Below are 21,789 nucleotides of genomic sequence, written 5' to 3'. Positions count from 1 at the left end.
AAAACATTGTTAAATCTTTAGATGAATTCATTCCTTATTAGATACTTTAAGTGAAGTGTTATGTATAATTTATGTGCACATTTTGGTGTAATTTCTGTATTCTAGAAGTATTCTAGAATCTCTCTGTTTATGCATGTGCACACAAAGAAAACCATTTGTTCTGAGCAAATGTAAGGAAATAAGTTTTACATTGTTAACCTACTGGTGTTAAAATTATTTCATGGAAACTCATGGAATAAAGACTATTTTGAGCTAACTAAACAAACTCTACAAACTAAACCTAAAGGGACTCCCTAGGTTAGCTAAGGCAAGATTTCATTTATAAACAGATTTAAATAGATCAATGATTCAACTTATTGTTATAAAGGACAGAAACTTCTTTAAGTATAGAGCCACACTCACCAGGGGCAATGATGATCCATCTTCAAAATACATCTAAGAAGAAACCACACACACAAAATTCAGCATCCCACAAAAGTTTAATCCCAGTGTTATAAAATGAAATGCTATTTCAAAAGAGTTGTAGCAGGTAAAATATTGCAAAATTATTTACTTATCTAAAACCTGAATAATAGCAAAAGGCCTCATTAAAATAAACATTATAGCCAATTCTAGATGATACAAAAATAGAACTTTAAATTCAAAATATACATGCTTTAAGATGTAAATAAAATAACTCATTTTCTAAAAATACAATATGTTAATATACAACTATTTTATGCTGAAGAAAGTACAAAATGTCAACAGATTTACAGACAGTCTGGATAAAACTTGTCCATTAATGTCCAACCGTAAGACAAGTATATGGTACTGTTCTTGTGGTATATCAAGTATGTAACATTGGACTGTCATGAAGCCAACTGGATTATCTTTATAAAAAGGAAATGAGTCATAGAAATTTTTCTTAACTAGAACTAGCCAAGAATGAGCTGCTAAAATCATGCACTTCATTCAAGTCACAAAGAATCTGGGGGAACAGAGACAACTGATCATGGCCCTTAGCCATACTCGTATTTATGCAAGTGCTGGTCATATTTCCTAAATAAAGGCCTGATAAAAGGAGAAAAGGAAATAATCTGGAAAGCAACGAGAAAAGAAACACATTTAAAAAAACCCACGGGTGTGTAGACATTTTAGAAGTAAAGGGTTTTTTCTTACTTATCACAGACGGAACAGTGGTGGCAGCGATCTGGTTTTATAAGTTGGCATCTGTCACAATAGCGGATTGCTAGGAACAAAAAGCTCCACTTAGCCTTAGATGTAACAGTGAATTGAATACACAGTTAAACAGCTTTTAATCATTTATCCAAATTTAAATTCTATAAAGCATAATGAATTTAAATTTGATAGAAATGACATATTTGACTGCATAAATACAAAAATGAAATGATTTGACTATAGCCTCAGTTCTCTGCAGAGAGTTCCCAAGAATAGATCTTTCGGGGAAATTTTTCTCAGGCATGCTCAACTATAAATATACTATCTAGTTACAAAGGAATCACAGACTTACAAAGGCTGCAACCATGTCCATTTTCACCAAAGTAAACAGAATGTCTCCCTTGATTAATCATTTCGTTTCCTGGACTCTGCCAGGATGACTAGGTAAAGGATACAACCACATTTTAGAAGTTTTTTGAGAAAGACATTTTAGAAATTTGTGAATAAATTCAACTAGCTGTTTGAATTGGGAAAGAGCTCACATCTTCCCTGCTGGGTGAGATGCAAGATGAGGAGTGAGTATTCCAAGAGGTACTTCCACCAGAGAATTTTAATTCTTGTGACTGAAGTCCTGAGCCTTTCTTCTCTAAAACAGACATCAGAGACAGTTGTGGATGATTGGAGATGCTCTTTCAGTACACAGGCATCGGACAGGATGCCCTCAGTCTGCCAAAATTACAGGAGATTTGTTAAGTGGGCAGTACAGTAGGGCCAGCAGAACCAAACGAGCAAACTTAAAATCTGGAAAACATACTTGCAGCAAGCAGTTATCAAGATTATATTAGCTAATATCACAATCTCTAAAAAAAGGAAAAAATTGCTATAAACTAAGACTAAAAAGAGCTTTAAGACAACAGGCCTAGAAGGAGTTGTTTTCAATACTGAAATAAGTCCTTAATCATCCCCTTATAACTTTCTTTTTCAGGAATTCCAGAGATGAATGGCATGGCCTGCTCATCTCCTGAATGAAGATGTCTCACAGGGACATTCCAGGTGAAGCTCTAAAGTATCCCTGGCTCATGCCAGGTATCAAAATGGGAGCAGTGTTGTCCAGAAGGAATATAACGTAAGCCACACGAGTACTGTTAAACTCTCTAGGAGCTATGTTAAAAGAAGTAAAAAAAAAAAGGTGGGGGGAGATTAATTTTAATGATATATTTTATCTCACCTAATACATATTTCAACATATAATTATTATATTAGTTACAAATACATGTAACATTATATTTTATATTAGTATATACAAATGAAGTGTGTGAACATCAACTGAACCTTTCTGTTGCTTTTAAATAGCCTTTAAAACCAGTTCTGTGTTTTCTGTGTTTGAAGCTGTCATAATCACAAAAGACTAGTGGTTTCCATAATGGGCAGCATGGGTTTAAAGTCACACAATTTCCATGTGAGTTTTGTTGGGCAATTGTACATTCTAAGTGGTGATTATTTCTTAATTACACAGGGGGTGGGGTGCACCTTGCAAATTAAAGTGGGCGGTAACTCAAAAATATTTTGAAATTTTTCATTTATAATCTTTTTTGTGAAAGTCTTTTTGTTCATGGTTTTTCAGAAACGGAAATTTAGTCTTATAATTAAAACACACTCCATGTGCCAGATCAGATTCAACTAAAATCATCCCACTGGAATTTAAAGTAAGCCATCTGATTATCATTTAAAAAGTCCTAACAGTGGAGGGGGAATTTTAACTGTCTTGCTTGAATCTTCGGAGAATTTATTCATGTATTATTTATATAATTTAAAACTTTTTTGGTAAATACTGAAAAGGAAACACTACCAACACCTGTGTGCAGAGTGATAACCTAATTACATCACTTCTAATGGTAATCTTCCTAGTCAAAAAGTCTACAAATATTTTTTTGTAGGAAAGGATCGATAGCAAGGGAGAGCTGGAAAAGCAAATAGTCCTCATTAATAAAAATAATAATATAATAGAGTTTGGAGAGCCCCATAAGAAATCAGGAGATGGTTGGATCAAAAAGAAAGCACAGGACAAAAAGAAGTGAGATGAACAGTCTTCACACTTGCCTCACACACCCAAGACTGTACATGGTTGAATTTGTTCTCTATGCATAGCAGTCAATATAACCTAGGCAGTCACTATTTTTCTCTTTCAGGTTTGGAGGAAAGACCGTGGATCTAGAATGAACGGGAAAACCCTCAATTATACTACTATCCATTTTCTTCAATTCTCTAAGACATATCAAGTGTGTGGACACCAACTGAGCCTTTCAGTTACTTCGGTCCATGGCCTTTCTCAGGGTGAGGAAGGAAGTTATCTGAACAACCCAGGGGTTTTGGCCGAGGGTGGGGTAAGAAAAAGGACCCTCATATTCCTGCCTTGGGGGCACTGTGGCCCTCCACTGCATGTCCACTCTGCATTCATGATTACCTTTACACCCCACATATTCCAGAGAGAGATTAACCACACCAACATTATCATCTGTTTATTAAACTTCCTGTAATTTAATTTAGTCTATGACTCTAGTCAGCTAAAATTGATTTCAGCATGCATCCAGAAGTTTTGCACTAAAAATATAAAGACTATATTAGCAAATTCAGATTCTGTTCCAGACTGTCAAAAATATTGAGAATGATAAGTTCATCCCAGGAGATAGGCATACAATATAAGAGAAGATAATCTTCAATTCAGTTCAGTTCAGTCGCTCAGTCATGTCCTACTCTTTGCAACCCCATGAATCGCAGCATCCCGGCCTCCCTGTCCATCACCAATTCCCAGACTCCACCCAAACTCATGTCCGTTGAGTCGGTGATGCCATCCAGCCATCTCATCCTGTTATCCTCTTTTCCTCCCACCTTCAATCTTTCCCAGTATTAAGGTCTTTTCCAATGAGTCAGTTCTTCGCATCAGGTGGCCAAAGTATTGGAGCTTCAACTTCAGCATCAGTCCTTCCAATGAATATTCAGGACTGATTTCCTTTAGGATGGACTGGTTGGATCTCCTTGCGGTCCAAGGGACTCTCAAGAGTTTTCTCTAACACCACAGTTCAAAAGCATGAATTTTTTGGTACTCAGCTTTCTTTATAGACCAACTCTCACATCCATATGTAACTACTGGAAAAACCATAGCTTTGACTAGATGGACCTTGTTAGCAAAGTAATGTCTCTGCTTTTATAATATGCTGTCTAGGTTGCTCATAACTTTCCTTCTAAGGAACAAGCATCACGTAATTCGTACAAGGAGATGACATAAATCCAAACTGCAGTTGTTATTAATGAACACTAATTCTTTGTTCTGATATGACTTAGGTGCATCAAGGGGTCTAGTAGAAAAAGCACTCCATATCTGCTGGCTCATCGAAAAAGCAAGAGAGTTCCAGAAAAACATCTATTTCTGCTTTATTGACTATGCCAAAGCCTTTGACTGTGTGGATCACAATAAACTGTGGGAAATTCTGAAAGAGATAGGAATACCAGACCACCTGACCTGCCTCTTGAGAAACCTGTATGCAGGTCAGGAAGCAACAGTTAGAACTGGACATGGAACAACAGACTGGTTCGAATAGGAAAAGGAGTACATCAAGGCTGTATATTGTCACCCTGCTTATTTAACTTATATGCAGAGTACATCATGAGAAACGCTGGGCTGGAAGAAACACAAGCTGGAATCAAGATTGCCAGGAGAAATATCAATAACCTCAGATATGCAGATGACACCACCCTTATGGCAGAAAGTGAAGAGGAACTCAAAAGCCTCTTGATGAAAGTGAAAGAGGAGAGTGAAAAAGTTGGCTTAAAGCTCAACATTCAGAAAACGAAGATCATGGCATCTGGTCCCATCACTTCATGGCAAATAGATGGGGAAACAGTGGAAACAGTGTCAGACTTTAATTTTGGGGGCTCCAAAATCACTGCAGATGGTGATTGCAGCCATGAAATTAAAAGACACTTACTCCTTGGAAGGAAAGTTATGACCAACCTAAATAGCATATTCAAAAGCATAGACATTACTTTGCCAACAAAGGTCCGTCTAGTCAAGGCTATGGTTTTTCCAGTGGTCATATATGGATGTGAAGGTTGGATTGTGAAGAAAGCTGAGCACCAAAGAATTGATGCTTTTGAACTGTGGTGTTGGAGAAGACTCTTGAGAGTCCCTTGGACTGCAAGGAGATCCAACCAGTCCATCCTAAAGGAGATCAGTCCTGGGTGTTCATTGGAAGGACTGATGCTAAAGCTGAAACTCCAATACTTTGGCCACCTCATGCGAAGAGTTGACTCATTGTATAAGACTCTGATGCTGGGAGGGATTGAGGGCAGGAGGAGAAGGGGACGACAGAGGATGAGATGGTTGGATGGCATCACTGACTCGATGGACATGAGTTTGGGTGAACTCCGGGAGTTGGTGACGGACAGGGAGGCCTGGCATGCTGCGATTCATGGGGTCGCAAAGAGTCGGACACGACTGAGCGACTGAACTGAACTGAGGAATGTGGAAACTAGATTTTTGCACCTGATACTGTCACTGCCATTAAATAGTTTTGGAAACTTGTGCAGTAATTTACTTTTAGGGGGTTTAAATTTCCTCCATATTAGTTTAGGCCCATCTGGGGTAAATATATATACATATATACAGAAACACATTTCTATCTTTGTGGGATAGAATCAGTGGCATAATATCAAATGAGGGAATCACTACTTGCTCACTGACAAGCAGTAAAAACAAACAGGAAAACATCATGCGTGAGACTTAGAGTTATACTGAATTATGATTCTAAAGTGAGTCAGAATTGAATATATACAATATAAAAATATTAATGAGATATTTTACAGTCCTTTTTTCCTCCTAGGTCTTTGAATTAGTTGTGTGTCTTCTACTTAGAGTACATCTCAATTTGGACGAGCCATGTTTTAAGGCTCAAAAGCCACATGGAGGTTGTGGCCACCGCAGTGGGCAGCACACAGCCAATCACAAAGTTTCTGGGTGAGCCTTTGGTGGGCAAGCACCAGGCATCCGAGTGTGTCAGCTTTTTTTTAATAACATATTTTTTAAAAGTCTTTACTGAATTTGTTACAATATTGCTTCTGTTTTATGTTTTGGGTTTTTGACTGTTGAGGAATGTGGGGTTTTAGCTCCCGGACAAGGGATCGAACCCACACCCCTAAGAAGGTGTGGTTGTAATCACTGGCCCACCAGGGAAGTCCCCATGTGTGTCAGTTTTTAAGACAATTACTTGATTAGATAGCTGTTAAATGACCTAAAAAATTTGACCCAAGTAAATGAGATTTATTGGGTTGTATTTGTAAAAAAAAAAGAATTACTACAAATTTTAAAGATAAACTGTATCAATAGCTGAATTGTTTTGTATAATTTATATAATAACTTTTAAATTTATGTAAATTTATCAACAATATGTTCATTACTATACTGCTCTTTTGACTTAAGAATAGGCAGGTGTGTAATTAAAACTTTAAAAATGAACACAATTACAAATCAAGATTTCAGCAGTTCTAACATCTTCACTGAGTCACAACTAGGAAGGCAGAATAGAAGGCAAGCCAGTTCTGACTTGGTTGAGATCTCTATGTCATAGCCTTATCAGATTTCCATCCTGTTTTATGGGATTCTATAAAAGACAGTTAATAACAGTCTGGGCCATAGCACAGTGTGTTTCAACGAGCGTTTGAGTGTCAAGTACAGACATGCTTTCTAACCGTCACCCCAACCCGTCCTGCTAAGCGCTCATGGTCCTCTACCTCCGGACATGGTCCTCGTGTAGATGGGGAGGTCTTTGGCTGCTCGCCGAAGGACTTCCTGATGGGCTTCTCCTCTAGGCTCTCTCTCCAGCAATTCTTTCTCTGCATAAGAGAGATGGAACTGTGGAAGAAACTTAAATATTAATCAGTGCTCACAAAGGAATAACATATTGATCTACTATACCCGCAAAAAAGGTATTTATAAAATATTAACAGGACATAGCATATATATTCAAAGAGGCAGTGGGGTATGAAATCTGGGCAAGTCTATTCATCCCGTAGTTTATAAATCTAGAAAAGGGGAAAAATGATAACGCTTGCTTCCTCAGATCTTTATGAACCTCAAGAGGAAAAGAGAATGTAAAAGTGTTTTTACAAACTGTAGAGTTCTACCCAAGTATTAGTTATATTAGTAGATGAAATGGCAAAACAAACCAATTAGCTCAATGGATGTAGTTTACAATCAGTTATAATTAGAAACAAAAATAGAAACAAATACATCAAGCAAGTATTCTCATGTAGAGGGAGTTTTAACTTAGGGATAATCATTACATGAATTCTTTAGCACTCAAAAGAAGTAGTCTTTAATTTTACTTCTTATACTGCAAATTTTGTCCCACCAATTTAAAAAAATACTTCTTTGAGAAAATGGAAATCTGTTTGAGTTCCAACTTGATAATCACACAAAAAATTTTAAGTCTGTTCAAACTCCTATAAATATGCTCTAGGAGACATGTACAAGGATATTCACATAATCACTGTTTGAAACATAAAAAACTAAACCCAAATGTCCATCAAGGATAATGGATAAATAACTTGGAGTATAATCCATCCAAATAACTTGAATCCCATATGGCACCTAACATTCAGTGAACTACAGCTGTGTACAACCAGGACTATCAATATACTGATGAACAGATATATAAAATAAACTATTATACACGTTATTTTTAGGGATATGACAAAAATTATTCATGGGACTGTGTACCTTGTTTGGAAATAGTTTTGAGTGATAGAAAATGGATAACATCAAACTATAATACTGTAAATAGTCAAGAAAGGATAGGGTCAATCTAAGAGAAAGTATCTATTAACTTTCGATTGCTCTGCCTAGAACACTATTCCTCACACTCTCTGGATGGCTCTTTCTCATGCTGCAGGTTTCAGCTTAAATGCCATCTTCTCAAGGGACTTCCGTGACTCCCTTACTCGAGTAGGGACCCTGATAACTTGTCCCCTCCCCTCGCCGTATTCTCCATCAGGTCCATGTGCACTTTCTTTGTGTGGCACACCATAAATTGAATTTATTTTGTTGGTTCATTTGCCCTTTGTCTCTCTCTTTCACAGCCTGTAACCCCACTAAGTCTCAGCACAGAGTAAGTCCTCTGTGAGAACTGCGGAATGGACAAAGGAACAAGTCCCAGCAGCCCTAAGTCAGAGCGTCGAAAATCGAGGCAAAAGTTTTTTTATACTCTAGTCTCTAGCTTTCCATCGTCAGAACCCTGATTCCCACAATTCAGGTAGATTTGTCTCCCTTGTTCGTGTGTAAAATTAATTTAAAACCTAGCACTGAAAATTAGTAAAAGACTTAATAATAGTCAAAAGGAATAAAACTATCAACATTTTATTACATTTTCTACAGAGTTCTGGATCTTTTTAACCTTAGAGGTAAGTTCTAGTGAGTGATGGAACTGGATGGCTCCTCGGTATGTTTAATACTTTTATAAATAAACGTAACACACCGCATCCATCAGGTCCAAAAGACCAAATACTGTTTGGTAGAACTATTACTTATCTAAGACGGATGTCAAAATCCCGAATGCTATCTTGGAATGCACCAAATACGCACTCCCCTTCCTTAGAACACTTCTATGTACAAATGCCTGTCACAGATTTGAGGAAAGGTAACATTTGTAGACATCTGATGGAATGAAAGATCTCCTGGGGTGTTACCTTTTGATAACACACCCAACCTCCAACCCTCCAGATTGTGGCAGTCCTTTGGCCAGTTAATGCAAGTTGTTTTGCTTTTAAGTAGTTTTATCAATTTTAGAATACTTGGAATTTACCAAAAAGTTGAGAAAACGGTATAAGGTTCCCATATATCCTCTCATCAAACTGCTGATATTCCTAATATCTGGTATTAGTATGGTACATTTAGGACAATTAATGAATCGATATGGATACACTGTTATTAACAACAGTTCATAGTTTACTCAGATTTCCTTAGTTCTTATTGACTTATTTCTCTGTTCCAGGGTCCTGTGGAGGATACTACAGTACATTTGTTGTCCACGTTTCCTTAAGTTCCTCTTGGCTATAACAGTTTCTCAGATTTTCCTTGTTTTTGTTGAGCTTGACGATTTTGAATAGTACTGCTGAGGTATTTTATAAAGGTGCTTCTCTACTGGAATCTTTCTGATGTTTTTCAGATGATTAGGCTGGGGTTATGGCTTCTGTGGAGGAAGACCACAGAAGCAAAGTGCCATTCTTCTCAAGAGAACAAACAATCAACGTGACTTAGAACTGTTGATGGTGACTTTAATCACCTGGTTGAGGAGGTGTTTTTCAGGGTTCTCCACTATAAAGCGAATCATTATCTCCCTATCTCATCCTGTAGTCTTTGTAGTCTTTGGAAGGAACTTACTACAGGCAGCCTGCATTTTACAAAGCGGGGATTTATTCCTCCCCTCCTTGAGGGCTATGGTCCATAGGGTCGCATGCATGCATGCATCGGTGAAGGCAGGTACTTCTTTATTTTTTGGCATGATAAGACGCTTCTGGCTCATCTTCAAAATCTCCTGCCCTAGTTCTAGAATCAGCCATTTCTCTAAGGAGTTCTTCTTCCTTTTATTGGAGGATGATATCAGAAATCAACATTTGGAATCAAATACAGTTTTCAGATAAAAGGAGAGTATGATTTCAAAAGGATGTGCAAACTAAGAAAAAAGCAAAATCTAATAACACACAGGAAACTCAGAGAATTGTATTTCCTTTTTTGTTAGTTGTTTCTGACTTAAGAAAAAAAGAAACATATCACCTCATCAGTACCTAAAATATCCAAATTAAAACATAAAACATTGGAAACTTTTCTTAAGAAGAGCACACAGTGTGCCAAGACTCTGATGAAACTGGTAGCTTTGGACACTGCTACAATCCTTTTGGGAAACAATTTGGCAAGTGACTTAAATTTCCTTTGTCTAGTAATTCTACCTCTGATAACTTACATTAAGGAAAATAACCCAAAATATGAGTAAAGCTCTATGAACAAACATGTTAATAACACTATAATATGGAAACTTGGGATCAGCCTAAAACTCCAATGTTTCAGTGAGAATATCATGTTGTTATTAAAAATGGTAATTGTACTTAAAAATAAACCAATGAAGAACTATTACATGAAAAAAAATAAGATTATGTGCCCTCTAAATACAACTAGGAAAAATACCTAGAAAGAAATTCAGAATATAAACTGGCTAAATTAGTGTGGTGGGATTTGTTTTTTTCTTTTTCTGCCTACTCTTCATTTTCAAAATATTATTTAGTATGGTTATATTATTTTTATATTGGAAGAAAATCTTATGAATTGAAAACTTATATTCTCTCAATAGTGACTAGAAGATATTTACGTTATTTTCTTCTATTTTCTCTTTTCCTACATTTAGAATCTCATTTCCAAATGGCAGCTGAAGTCCAGGACCGTCATTTTATAAGTGAGGGTTCTCTGGCTGCTGATCAGTTAAAAAGACTGGCCCAAGATCTTGCATTTTATTAATGGACTAAGATTATTAACCAGCAAACAAGGACTCTTTATTTCATGACAATGGTCTCCAAACTCTTTTGATCATGTAACCCTATCAGTAAAAGAATAACTGGAGACTGTACTGCTAGTATATGCATATTTAGTCATACATATATATTATTAGCTAATATATTATGTACCTTATATACGAAATTTTTAAAAAAGGAGTTGATGTATGGCAAAACCAATACAATATTGTAAAGTAAGTAGCCTCCAATTAAAATAAATTTATATTAAAAATACATACATAAATAAAATTTACTTTTTAACTTAAAAAATAAATAAATAAAAAGTAAAATATGAATAGAGATTTTGCTATGTTTTTCCTCTATGCTCCAACTGATGTCCTGAGCACCCTTCTCCCCGAATATAGTCTCTACTCCTTTTGCTAGAGCATGGCGTAGGGACAAGAGTGCAGCTGTGAAGGTCAAAAAGACTGTTTTGAATGTTAGCTCTGCCACATGCTAGCAGGAGATAATGAGGAACCAGCAAAGGAGACCAAGAAGGAGCTGCCACTGTGCATAAAAATAAAATTATTTCCATGAGAAAGGAGGTAAGAAAATTCTGGAAAGAAAATAATGGCATGGTTAACAGCAAACAACAATGGCACCCCACTCCAGTGCTCTTGCCTGGAGAATCCCATGGATGGAGGGGCCTGACAGGCTGCGGTCCATGGGGTCGCTAGGAGTCGGACACGGCTGAGCGACTTCACTTTCACTTTTCACTTTCATGCATCGGAGAAGGAAATGGCAACCCACTCCAGTGATCTTGCCTGGAGAATCCCAGGGACAGGGGAGCCTGGTGGGCTGCCATCTATGGGGTCGCACAGAGTCGGACACGACTGCAGCGACTTAGCAGCAGCAGCAGAGTATAAAGAGAAGGCAATGGCAACCCACTCCAGTACTCTTGCCTGGAAAATCCCATGGATGGAGGGACCTGGTGGGCTGCAGTCCATGGGGTCGCTAGGAGTCGGACACGACTGATCGACTTCACTTTCACTTTTCACTTTCATGCACTGGAGAAGGAAATGGCAACCCACTCCAGAGTTCTTGCCTGGAGAATCCCAGGGACAGGGGAGCCTTGTGGGCTGCCATCTATGGGGTCGCACAGAGTTGGACACAATTGAAGCGACTTAGCAGCAGCAGCAGAGTATAAAGAAAGAAGTCCAAAATCTGGACAAGAGTCATTGTTGCCAAGCCAGGGAGTCCAGCCTTTTCCCTGTGGAGTGGGCAGAATCCCTGAGTAGCCAGAAGCAGCAGAGTGAAAGAGTCAAGCCTCAGCTTCAGAATGAAGGATGGATTTCTGCAGGATCCTCGGAATCCCGGAGTGTGGGCAAGATTGGCAGGGGTGACGCCACAGAGGAAACTGCAATGTGTCAAGACGAGAGGGATGACTGAGCCTCCAAATTAGGGCAATGAGGGAAAGTAACGGAACAAGGGCTGGAACGGGAAAAGGGCTGGAACTGAAAAAGAAAAATGAGGAAGTGACACATTTCCAGAATGTGGGTGCTAGGGGAAGGGCGTGGATGGCAAGCTTCTGGCTCGAACGATGACGTGGTTGGCAGTGGCATGAACACGCGTAAGAAACAGATGAGTCACGGTTTGGGGAAGGAGAGGGTGGTGACTTCAGTCTGTGATGGGCTGCGTCTGTAGTGTCAGTGCAATGATCAAGGATGCATGTTTGGCAGGCAGATACAGAAGTTTGAAATTCATGGGGGAGGTCAGGCTAGAAACAGATGTGGAAATTGTGTCAACACAGAGGTGATAAGCAAACCACCAGAGTGGATGAGGTGATCTATGATAAAAGTCAGTTTTCTCCTTCAAACCTACGATTCAGGCTATGATGAAGGCAAGAAAGATGATAGGAAGGGAAAAAACATGGTAGAGGGAGGAAAAAGAGGCAGGGGAAGAAAGTGAGAAAAGAAGGGAAAAGGCTACCTCTTGGCACTCTAGAGCAAGCCTGCTATGAATGCTATGCCGATATCTGTGGTTTTGTTTTCAATATCCTTTCTCAGTTCACACAGCGTATTTACTGGCCTTTCTGACCACAGCTGCATTTCAAACAGATTCAGGAAATAATTCACAATGATGCTTAGATCTCTTTCTTTCTTTTTTTTTTCAGGTTAGCCTACTAAAACCACACTATTATTATTGGAGCAAAGTTTATTTCTATTCAACATCTATGTACTAGACTAAGTGCCAAGGATACAACAATCAGTAAAATATAGCCCTTTGCCTCAAGGACATTTAACCAGGATTAAGAACCCAGAAACAAAAAGTTAGCCAGAATAATCTTTTCAAAATGCGTATTTGAACAAATAACTTTATTTAAAACCTTCTGAGCTGAGACTGTTAGATGTTCCTCAGTATCTACTCTGTCCTTGTAACATGGTTAATGTGAAGTGAAAGTTGCTCAGTTGTGTCTGATTTCTTTGCAACACCATGGACCATATAGTCCATGGATTCTCTGGGCCAGAATACTGGAGTGGGTAGCCTTTCCCTTCTCCAGGGGATCTTCCCAACCCAGGGATCAAACCCAGCTCTCCTGCATTGCAGGCAGATTCTTTACCAGCTGAGCCACAAGTGAAGCCCAAGAATACTAGAGTGGGTAGTCTCTTCCTTCTCCAGTGGATCTTTCTGACCCAGGAATCGAACTGGGGTCTCCTGCATTGCAGATGGATTCTTTACCAACTGAGCTACCAGGGAAGCCGCATGGTTAACATGGCCACTGAGAATAAAGACCAAACTCCAGTCTTCTGTGCAACCAAATGTGGCCATATAACCAGCTGAATTCTAAATAGAAGTGGAAATGGCATCAGCAAATTTTAGAAAGTGTCCTTAATAAAAAGACATTTACTTCCACTCCTCTTTTCTACTTTCTCCGGTCTGCTGCCTGGAATGTAGATATGATGGCTGGAACTGAAGCAGCCATTTTAGGTCAAGAAGTAACGCTGTAAATAGATGCTATGTATGTTAGAGTAACAGGAGAGGAGCCTGGGTGCCCAGCAGCTGTAGAGTAGCTACAGACTCTGAAAGTGAGAAAGATTAGGTAAGTTGTTATTTTTTTATTGTTGTTTTTGGTAGCTGACAGCCAACTAATGAACCACTAATATGATAATTATAAGAGAAACATGTCTACCTTCAGCTCTGTCTTTCTATCAACCTATCTACCATCCATCCATCCTTGTGTCTGACTCCGAAGCAGAAGTGGAACATATAACATATTTAATATTGTAAATATAATACTTATACAGTGGAAAAATAATATGTACCAAGTAAAAATTCAACTATTTAACATATTAATATAAAAAAACCACTAGGCTCAATAGGTTTGCAATATTAATAAAAAGACATAAAACTCATTCTTTAGACAGCAATATTTCAGATTTCCATCTTTAGGAGATAACTATACCAATATTTTAACTTACTTCTTTCGAAGGGTTCATTGGTAATGTAAAGATAGTTTTCCAATACGACCAGACAAACATTGCAAAAAGTAGATGATAAGCAATCAGGCACACAACTAAAATGAGAGAAACAAAATTATCACTGTAGTATGCGAATACACACTGCAATCATGGTATCACAAAAGGTATACCTGTTCTAAAATAATCAAAGAATTTAATTATTTAGCTACCATCCTATGATCAGAACCCTCCCATCTATAAACAGGCCCATCTATTGGCAAAACAGCTACAGGAACCTCTCTTAAATTATAAAGATAAGGAAGTTACGCCTGCAACTTTAACTATAAACACAGTGTTAAACAAACATTAAAACATTCAGGCTTTAATAACTTTGCTTCACTAACAAAGAATAGCAAAAGCAAAATAAGCTATTTGCTTATTTTGTTCAGCCTGAGTCAAATCTGGTGTCCCTGTTTCAGCAACCACAGTTTTAACCAGAGATCATCTGAACAAAGAGAGAATTCCTCCAAGAGGAGTTTAAGTTTCTTACTGACCACATGCGATGATTAAGAAAAGCATTCTGAATATTCTTCTTAGATAATGCATACAAACACACTCCATGTTGTGTATTGGCCTTGAAACTCTATGTAAATCTAAAATATTAATTTGGTACCCAGTGTATTGGATAATACATTAATATATAACTTAATTGTGTAGAAAAAATATGTGAATTTAAAATATAGCATGTTTGGTATTTTTAAACCTTTAACAGCAATTTCAGCTTTTTAAAGGAAGATGATATTTCTGTTACAGAATCATTAAAACATCCAATTATCTAATAAGGCACCTAAAATCAGTGTGAGATGATCAAGGAATAGAGCCAACGATCTTTTTCATGAATTATGTAGGTGACTCAGGTACGGGGTCACACTCTGTGTGGAAACAGGAGATTGTTGATATTCCTGTATCTGCAAGCCACCAAAGTCTTTGGCACAATGACTGCCGTTTCAGGCCAGAGGTCTCTGCTAAGCGTCTCAGAGAATTCAGCCTGAGATGTCTTTTTACCCCATCTTGACTTCAACATTCTCAAAGTATCATTTATTAATCAAATCTAAATGAATGCTATTTATTTTCTCAAACTATCTTTAAAATTTCAGATCTAAAGCAATGATGTATCTTACCTTGTTCTCCAATGTTTTCCATGGACACTATAGAAATAGAGAAAAGAGACAGGCAATATGTTATATGAAGCTTATAGCAAACACAGGGCCTGAAAGAGACATAGGTCTTGAGTAGGTTAATAATTTAGCTCTTTCCAAGCCAACGTTCTTTAAATATTTGTTAGACTGTTTAGAGGACAGGTGAGTATTGTGGAAGAGGTGGGGAGGGGAGGCTGGGCCTTCAGCCAGGCCCTGCTAGGCATCCCAGCCTTGGCTCCCACGCAGGAAAGAAACCCCATCAAGTGTGGCCCTGGTGAGTCTTCCTCCTTTATTGATTGGTTTCTCAGGTTTCCTTTCAACTACAGAGTTCAGATAAAGGTTTGCTAGCTCATCACACTCCCAGAGACACCGATTGCTCTTTGTAAGCTGGCAACCACTGAGTTAGCTCTCCAGAAGGAAAATTAAAAAAAAAAAAAAATCATGTCCACTGCACAGACTTCTCTTGCCGGATTTCTAAAAGTACACATTCTTATGCCCAATGGCTAACTGCTTCCTACCGTACAACGAGGGGCCCGAGAAACTGCCGTCTCTGAGGGGCTGCTGTGAATACTGCAAGGTGGCAGGTAGATGAGGACTGGGACCACGAGCTCAAACCAGCTGGGACAAGAAACCCGACTCAGTAGCCCTAGCCGTTTTCTTTCTTTCTGTTTTTGTTTTTGCCATTTAAACTTTTTATTTTACATTGCAGTACAGCCGACTAACAACGTTGTGATAGTTTCCGGTGGACAACAAAGGGACCCGGCCACACATATACAAGGATCCATCCTCTCCCAGCTAGAGAAGGAAATGGCAACCTACTCCAGTATTCCTGCAGGAGAAATCCCATAGACAGAGCACAGAGGAGTCCGGCAGGCCACAGTCCCTGGGTTTGCAGGAGTTGGACATGACTTAGTGGCTAAACCACCAATCACTACCATTCTGCCCCAAACCCTCCCCCATCCAGGCTACCATATAACACTGAGCAGAGTTCCCTGTGCTATGCTCCCTGTAGGGAACAGTAGGTCCTTGTTGTTTATCCATTAAAAAATAGCAGTGTGTAAATGTCCATTCCAAACTCCCTAACTACCCCGCCCCTCATCCTTCCCTCTTGACAACCATATGTTCTCTAAGTCTTCTGCATGGTCCGCTTGCTTTGTTCCCATGCGGTCTCCCTCCATTTGTACTCAAGTCTTCGGGACGGTCTGCCTTATCTCAGTAGTAGCAAGTCTAGATTTGACTTTGTTTCCTGATGCATTTTTGTTTGTATTTAGCTACTAAAAGGCAGACAGGATTTTCAGCCTTTGTCCTGGAGTATAATTTCATTTGCATTAGTAACATCGGAATTAGAGGGTAATGCTGTGAGAGATTTTTAAGATTACCTGATCAGACCAACCTCCTTCCCAGGAGGGCTACAGTTCAGTCATTTCTTGAGCCAGTGGGAACCACAGTTTTGGAGAGCAGCCCATTCTCTTACTGGACTGATTTAAGAACGACTGTAAGATCAGGGTGTGCCGAAATGAGCCTCCTGTGGATCCTACCTATGATACACAGGCTTCCAATCTGTAGCTATAAACAGAAAATCTAAAAGGCAGATCTTCAGATTTCTCACCAATCTTGATGTGGCTCCTTTAAATATTTCCTGGTCTTTCAATTTCTGCTAACATTCCTGATCCCCAGGATGGGACAGGCAGAATGAGATGATCTTTGACTTACAAATGGCCTGTAACACAAGTGTGCTTGCTCATCAGAGGCAAGAGTGAGTCAGAGGGCACTTTCTCACAGAATCCCTAAAGTGGCTGATGTAGGGCAGAGGAAGGACAGAGCTGTCTTTTCTGTCCAACCCCACTACTCCTATCATGCATTTCTCTCTGGGCCCTGACTTCCCCTTCTTTAAAATGCTCTAAAATTAACTACAGTTCTTCCTTGGATCAAAATTTCTACCCCTGCAGCTAATCGAAGGAAATGCAAAAGCAATTTGAATCCATTTGTGCATTTATGTATGAATGACCCTTAATGACCATTCCAGAGGTTCTGGTGTTTTAATGAAAATGTATTTGCTAACCTATGACTCTAGTTGTCAGAACTAAACAGTAAAACAAAATGACATTAAAAAGAAAAAGTATGATCAGTATGAGGTAATATGTTTTTTGCCCTGGACTGTTACTATATTGGCTGGATATGCATTCAAAGGTATCTTCTGAAGAGCTATTTCTGTCCTTCACAGCTTGCTTTTCTTGAATGTACTTCAAAATTCACAGATTTTTTTTTTCAGTTAAATGATTTACTCGTGGATGCACGTTTATGGAAAATAATTCTGATAACATTTATAGAGTAAAATGTGAAAGTCCAAAAAGGTTGTATCAATTATACTCCACAAAAATTCTGAGCCTATCAAATTTCCTATGAATGTAAAATGTCTTTCATTTTTGTCAACATTTTGCCCAAAATAAAAATCACTGTTTTAGTATTCATTTCTCTGTTACTAGTGAACTTTAAAAAATAATTTTTCTTAAAAAAATTAAATGATTGGTTTTTCCTATCTCCTCTGATTTTTTCTATCTCTTCTCTTTTACTTTTTGAGAGACTTTTATATACTCTGTGAAGTAATCCCATATTTGTTACATATGTTCTAAATAAAGTTGTGTATAACTACTTTCAAATGACTTAATAAATACCAGTAAAAATAAACAATCTGCCTGCATTGCAGGAGACCTGGGTTCGATCCCTGGTTCAGGAAGATCCCCTGGAGAAGGAAATGGCTACCCACTCCAGTATTCTTGCCTGGGGAATCCCATGGACAGAGGAGCCTGATGGGCCACAGTCCATGGGGTCACAAAAAGTCAGACACGACTGAATGACTAACACTTTCTTTAAATGGCAGTGCCAAAACTTTGAAACTGACCTATGTCATTAACATATGTATGGACCACACTTGGTTGTGCTTTATGTTACTGAGGAAATTGATGTTCTTGCAACCATGTTTACCTCATTATGAGGTCAATGGTTTATCTTGTAATTTTTTTCTTTTTGCTGCACCAAGCATCATGTGGGAACTTAGAATCCTGACCAAGGATCAAACCTAAGCCCCCCTGCACTGGAAGCTTGGAGTCTTAACCACTAGACCACCTGGAAAAGTCCCTGTCATAATTTTCAACTTAGGGGAGGAGCTGTCAGTTTCAATATCCCTCTCTATGACAAAACCACATAGAATACAATGTTATTTTCTCTTTCATTCATAAATAACCATTTAAGGTTATTTACTCACGTTTCCAATACATATAGATTAATATATAAAGACAATATATGGAAAATACAGGCTCAATTTTGGAAAAAATAGATGTTAAGTTAAATGTAGTTTAATTATTTATATCAATGTGAGAATTAAATAGCAATACTGATCATATTTATGACAGATCTTCCAAAAATAATATTGGATTTTAATGTGAATTTTGAGTTTTATCCAGTATTACTTAATTATTTCACAGAATTTCATTTTGGTCTGTTTAAAAATTAGGCTGATACTTATTCTCCAACTGCACACATATAGAAATTTCAAATCTCTTATAAACACCTTTACTATATTTTCTAATAACCAGTTTTTGAGGTAAATGAACATAGCTATTTATATTTTTATTAAAAGAAAATGGAGGCAGATGAGCTTTACTACAAGTCACAATGAGCAGCGTATTAGTTACTTCTATCTGAGATTTTTGTTTTCAATTTTAAAGTTTTATGCATGTGACGAAAATATTATGACTTTGGGCTCTGCTGAATCTTATTAAAATTAGTTCCTTTTTGAAGCAAAACAACTAGCACAGAGCATCTGTCTCATAAACGTTTGCCGAATAAAAACATTGACAAACAGAAGTAAACATCATGAATTTGAATCACGTACAAGTGGAATCCCAATGCAAACCTATGAGAAACAATTCTTTCTTCTGTGGACTCGGAAATTTCAAGAACAGAGTTATTTTTTTCACCTGTCATCTTAGCACACTGTAGAAACTCAACTAGTAATCTGCAGAACCAAAAGCAACCTATCTGCAATGCCTGCTGGCCTACACCCCCCAGAAGTGAAGACAACACCGCATTACACAAAGCAGGGACAGAAGACCAAGTGGTACCTGATCCCCTAAAAAAGGAAATTCTTGAAGAAGGCATTGGTTTCCACTGGGCTTCAAGCAACTTTAAAAGAAGACAGAAAGGTTTTATACGTTTATAAGGTTTTGCCTCTTAATTTTGAGTCTTCTTTAGTATCTTATTTTTTAATAGGTCAGTGTGTCAAAATCATAAAGAACCTTTCCAAGCATAACAGAACTAAAGAGCAAAGACTCCAGATGAAGACAGGCGAAGCCCCGCTCCATCTCTGCCTCCCGCTAGTTTCACAGTGACCCTATTTAACAGATATTCCACCATGAAGTGAGTGCAGGAGTAACAAATGCAGTATTACTAGAGCTGCTGTGGAATTAAAAGAGCTAATAAGTGTAAAGTACTTAACACAGGCTGGCACACAGTAAGCCGTCCAAATATACCAGCAATTATAATACATGACAGTTAATTTTGTGAACACTAATTGTAAAAGATATCATAGAGGAACAGGGACCACAAATGAAGAAAAACTACAAAGAGACAAGTTATATTTGTACAAACCTCTGAAAGACATCCATGCAAAATTCTGACTGCAAATAGGCTTTACAAAGTGAAAAAGAAAAAGGTGAAAAATGACTTAGATTTCATATCTTGCCTTTAATATAGATGTGTCATTCCAGAAACTTGGTAGTAGAAACAAAGATGGTGGGACTCATCCTTACAGAGGGTGATGAGGAGACACAAAAATCCTATTGCTGATATGGCAGTCAGTCCACACGAGACCTTCACTTTAAAGAGACAAGACCTATATTGGATGTGACACCATCTGTTCAACATAATGAATAAAAACAATGACTTCAAAAAAAATGCCTACTTTTTATAATCATTCCAGAGAATTAGACATAGTTTACAGCTGGCAATACGAGCACCACTGTTCTTACCCTAAAATACTTCCCCTGCCCATCTGGTGGCCACCTAAATACACAGGATAGTCACACTGTGGGACATGATTTTAATTTTCATTTCAGAAGTGTATCTGCCTAATTTTATCTTGGATTAGCCTAATTTCTTTCGGGTTTCTTAGCCTACCATGATAATACTTTGCTTTGGAGATTTCTAATATTCCAATCTACCTGCAGGATGTAAAACTCCTCCCTGATTAATTGCAGTACAATGAGGAAACAAGACCTCTGCCTTGTTGAAAGAGCCTAAAGAATTAAAGTACTTTCTTGGCACTGGTGGCATATTGGAAGAGAGACAGTAGGAATGATAAATTATTACCAGTATTAGCAAGAATGTTCCTTTTGGCAAGAGTCAAATAAAAGCTTTTAAGAATTACATCTTGGAACCTGGAACCATCAAGAAACTTCAAGGCTGGTCAACTGGGCAGCCAGTTGTATCTTCCAGCTACGCTTTCTACAGCTTAACCCACTTCCTCCCTCATTAGTCATTCCTCTAAGAAACAAACTGGGATGTTAGAGAAAAGGCTGACTGCTCAGCTATCAGGTTAGAACTGATGTGTGATACTTTTGTCGTAGTATTGATCCTTAAGAAATTCTTGTATAAAAATCAAACAGATAAAACCAAGGATGCAGAGTCAGAATGTCAGCCACTAATAACCCCGAACATACCAAAGGGTGACACACTGCTTCTTGTTCCAAACCTGGCTTAAGTAAACATCCTTAAAAATACACACTAAAAAAAAAAAAAAAAAAGATATACCTCACTTATCTCTTCTGTGTGAATTATCAAGTTACATTTAATCCAAGGGTCAGTAAACTACAGTTCTAAATTCAAATACAGCCAGCCACCTGTTTCTCTAAACAGAGTTTTTTGGAACACAGACACACTCCTTCATGACACAGCTATCTCTCTGCGGCAGTGGAGAGCTGGGTAGTTGTGACAGGCAGAGTACAGCCTGCAGAGCCCAGAATATTCACCATCAGGCCCTCTATAGAGAAAGCTCTTCAACCCCTGTATGTTCGTTCTCCAGAGAAACAGAACCACAACACTATGAGACTAGATATCAATTACAAGAAAAAAATCTGTAAAAAACACAAGCACATGGAGATTAAACAATACGTTTCTAAATAACAGGTTACTGAAGAAATCAAAAGGGAAATCAAAAAATTCCTAAAAACAAATAACAATGAAAACACGACAACTCAAAACCTATGGGATGCAGCAAAAGCACTTCTAAGAGGGAAGTGAAAGTGAAAGTCGCTCAGTTGTGTCCTACTCTTTGTGACCCCGTGGATTATACAGTCCATGGAATTCTCCAGGCCAGAATACTGGAGTGGGTGGTCTTTCCCTTCTCCAGGGGATCTTCCCAACCCAGGGATGAACCC

General features: G+C 38.2%; 1 protein-coding gene across 1 annotated transcript in view; it reads right to left on the bottom strand.

Annotated features, from left to right (window-relative positions):
• ZDHHC2 (zinc finger DHHC-type palmitoyltransferase 2) overlaps positions 1–21,789 on the bottom strand; it is a 67,811-nt gene that overhangs the window by 20,360 nt on the left and 25,662 nt on the right. The window contains exons 2-6 of the mRNA XM_070364134.1: positions 15,335–15,361; positions 14,175–14,269; positions 6,946–7,066; positions 1,159–1,228; positions 403–435 (exon numbers count right to left, since the gene is read on the bottom strand). Coding sequence (XP_070220235.1) covers positions 403–435; positions 1,159–1,228; positions 6,946–7,066; positions 14,175–14,269; positions 15,335–15,361 — 346 coding nt within the window. The remainder of the gene's footprint in view (positions 1–402; positions 436–1,158; positions 1,229–6,945; positions 7,067–14,174; positions 14,270–15,334; positions 15,362–21,789) is intronic.

This window comes from Bos mutus, chromosome 27 (assembly GCF_027580195.1).
Source record: "Bos mutus isolate GX-2022 chromosome 27, NWIPB_WYAK_1.1, whole genome shotgun sequence".
Taxonomy (NCBI): Eukaryota; Metazoa; Chordata; class Mammalia; order Artiodactyla; family Bovidae; genus Bos; species Bos mutus.
This window is presented reverse-complemented; position numbering and strand designations above follow the sequence as displayed.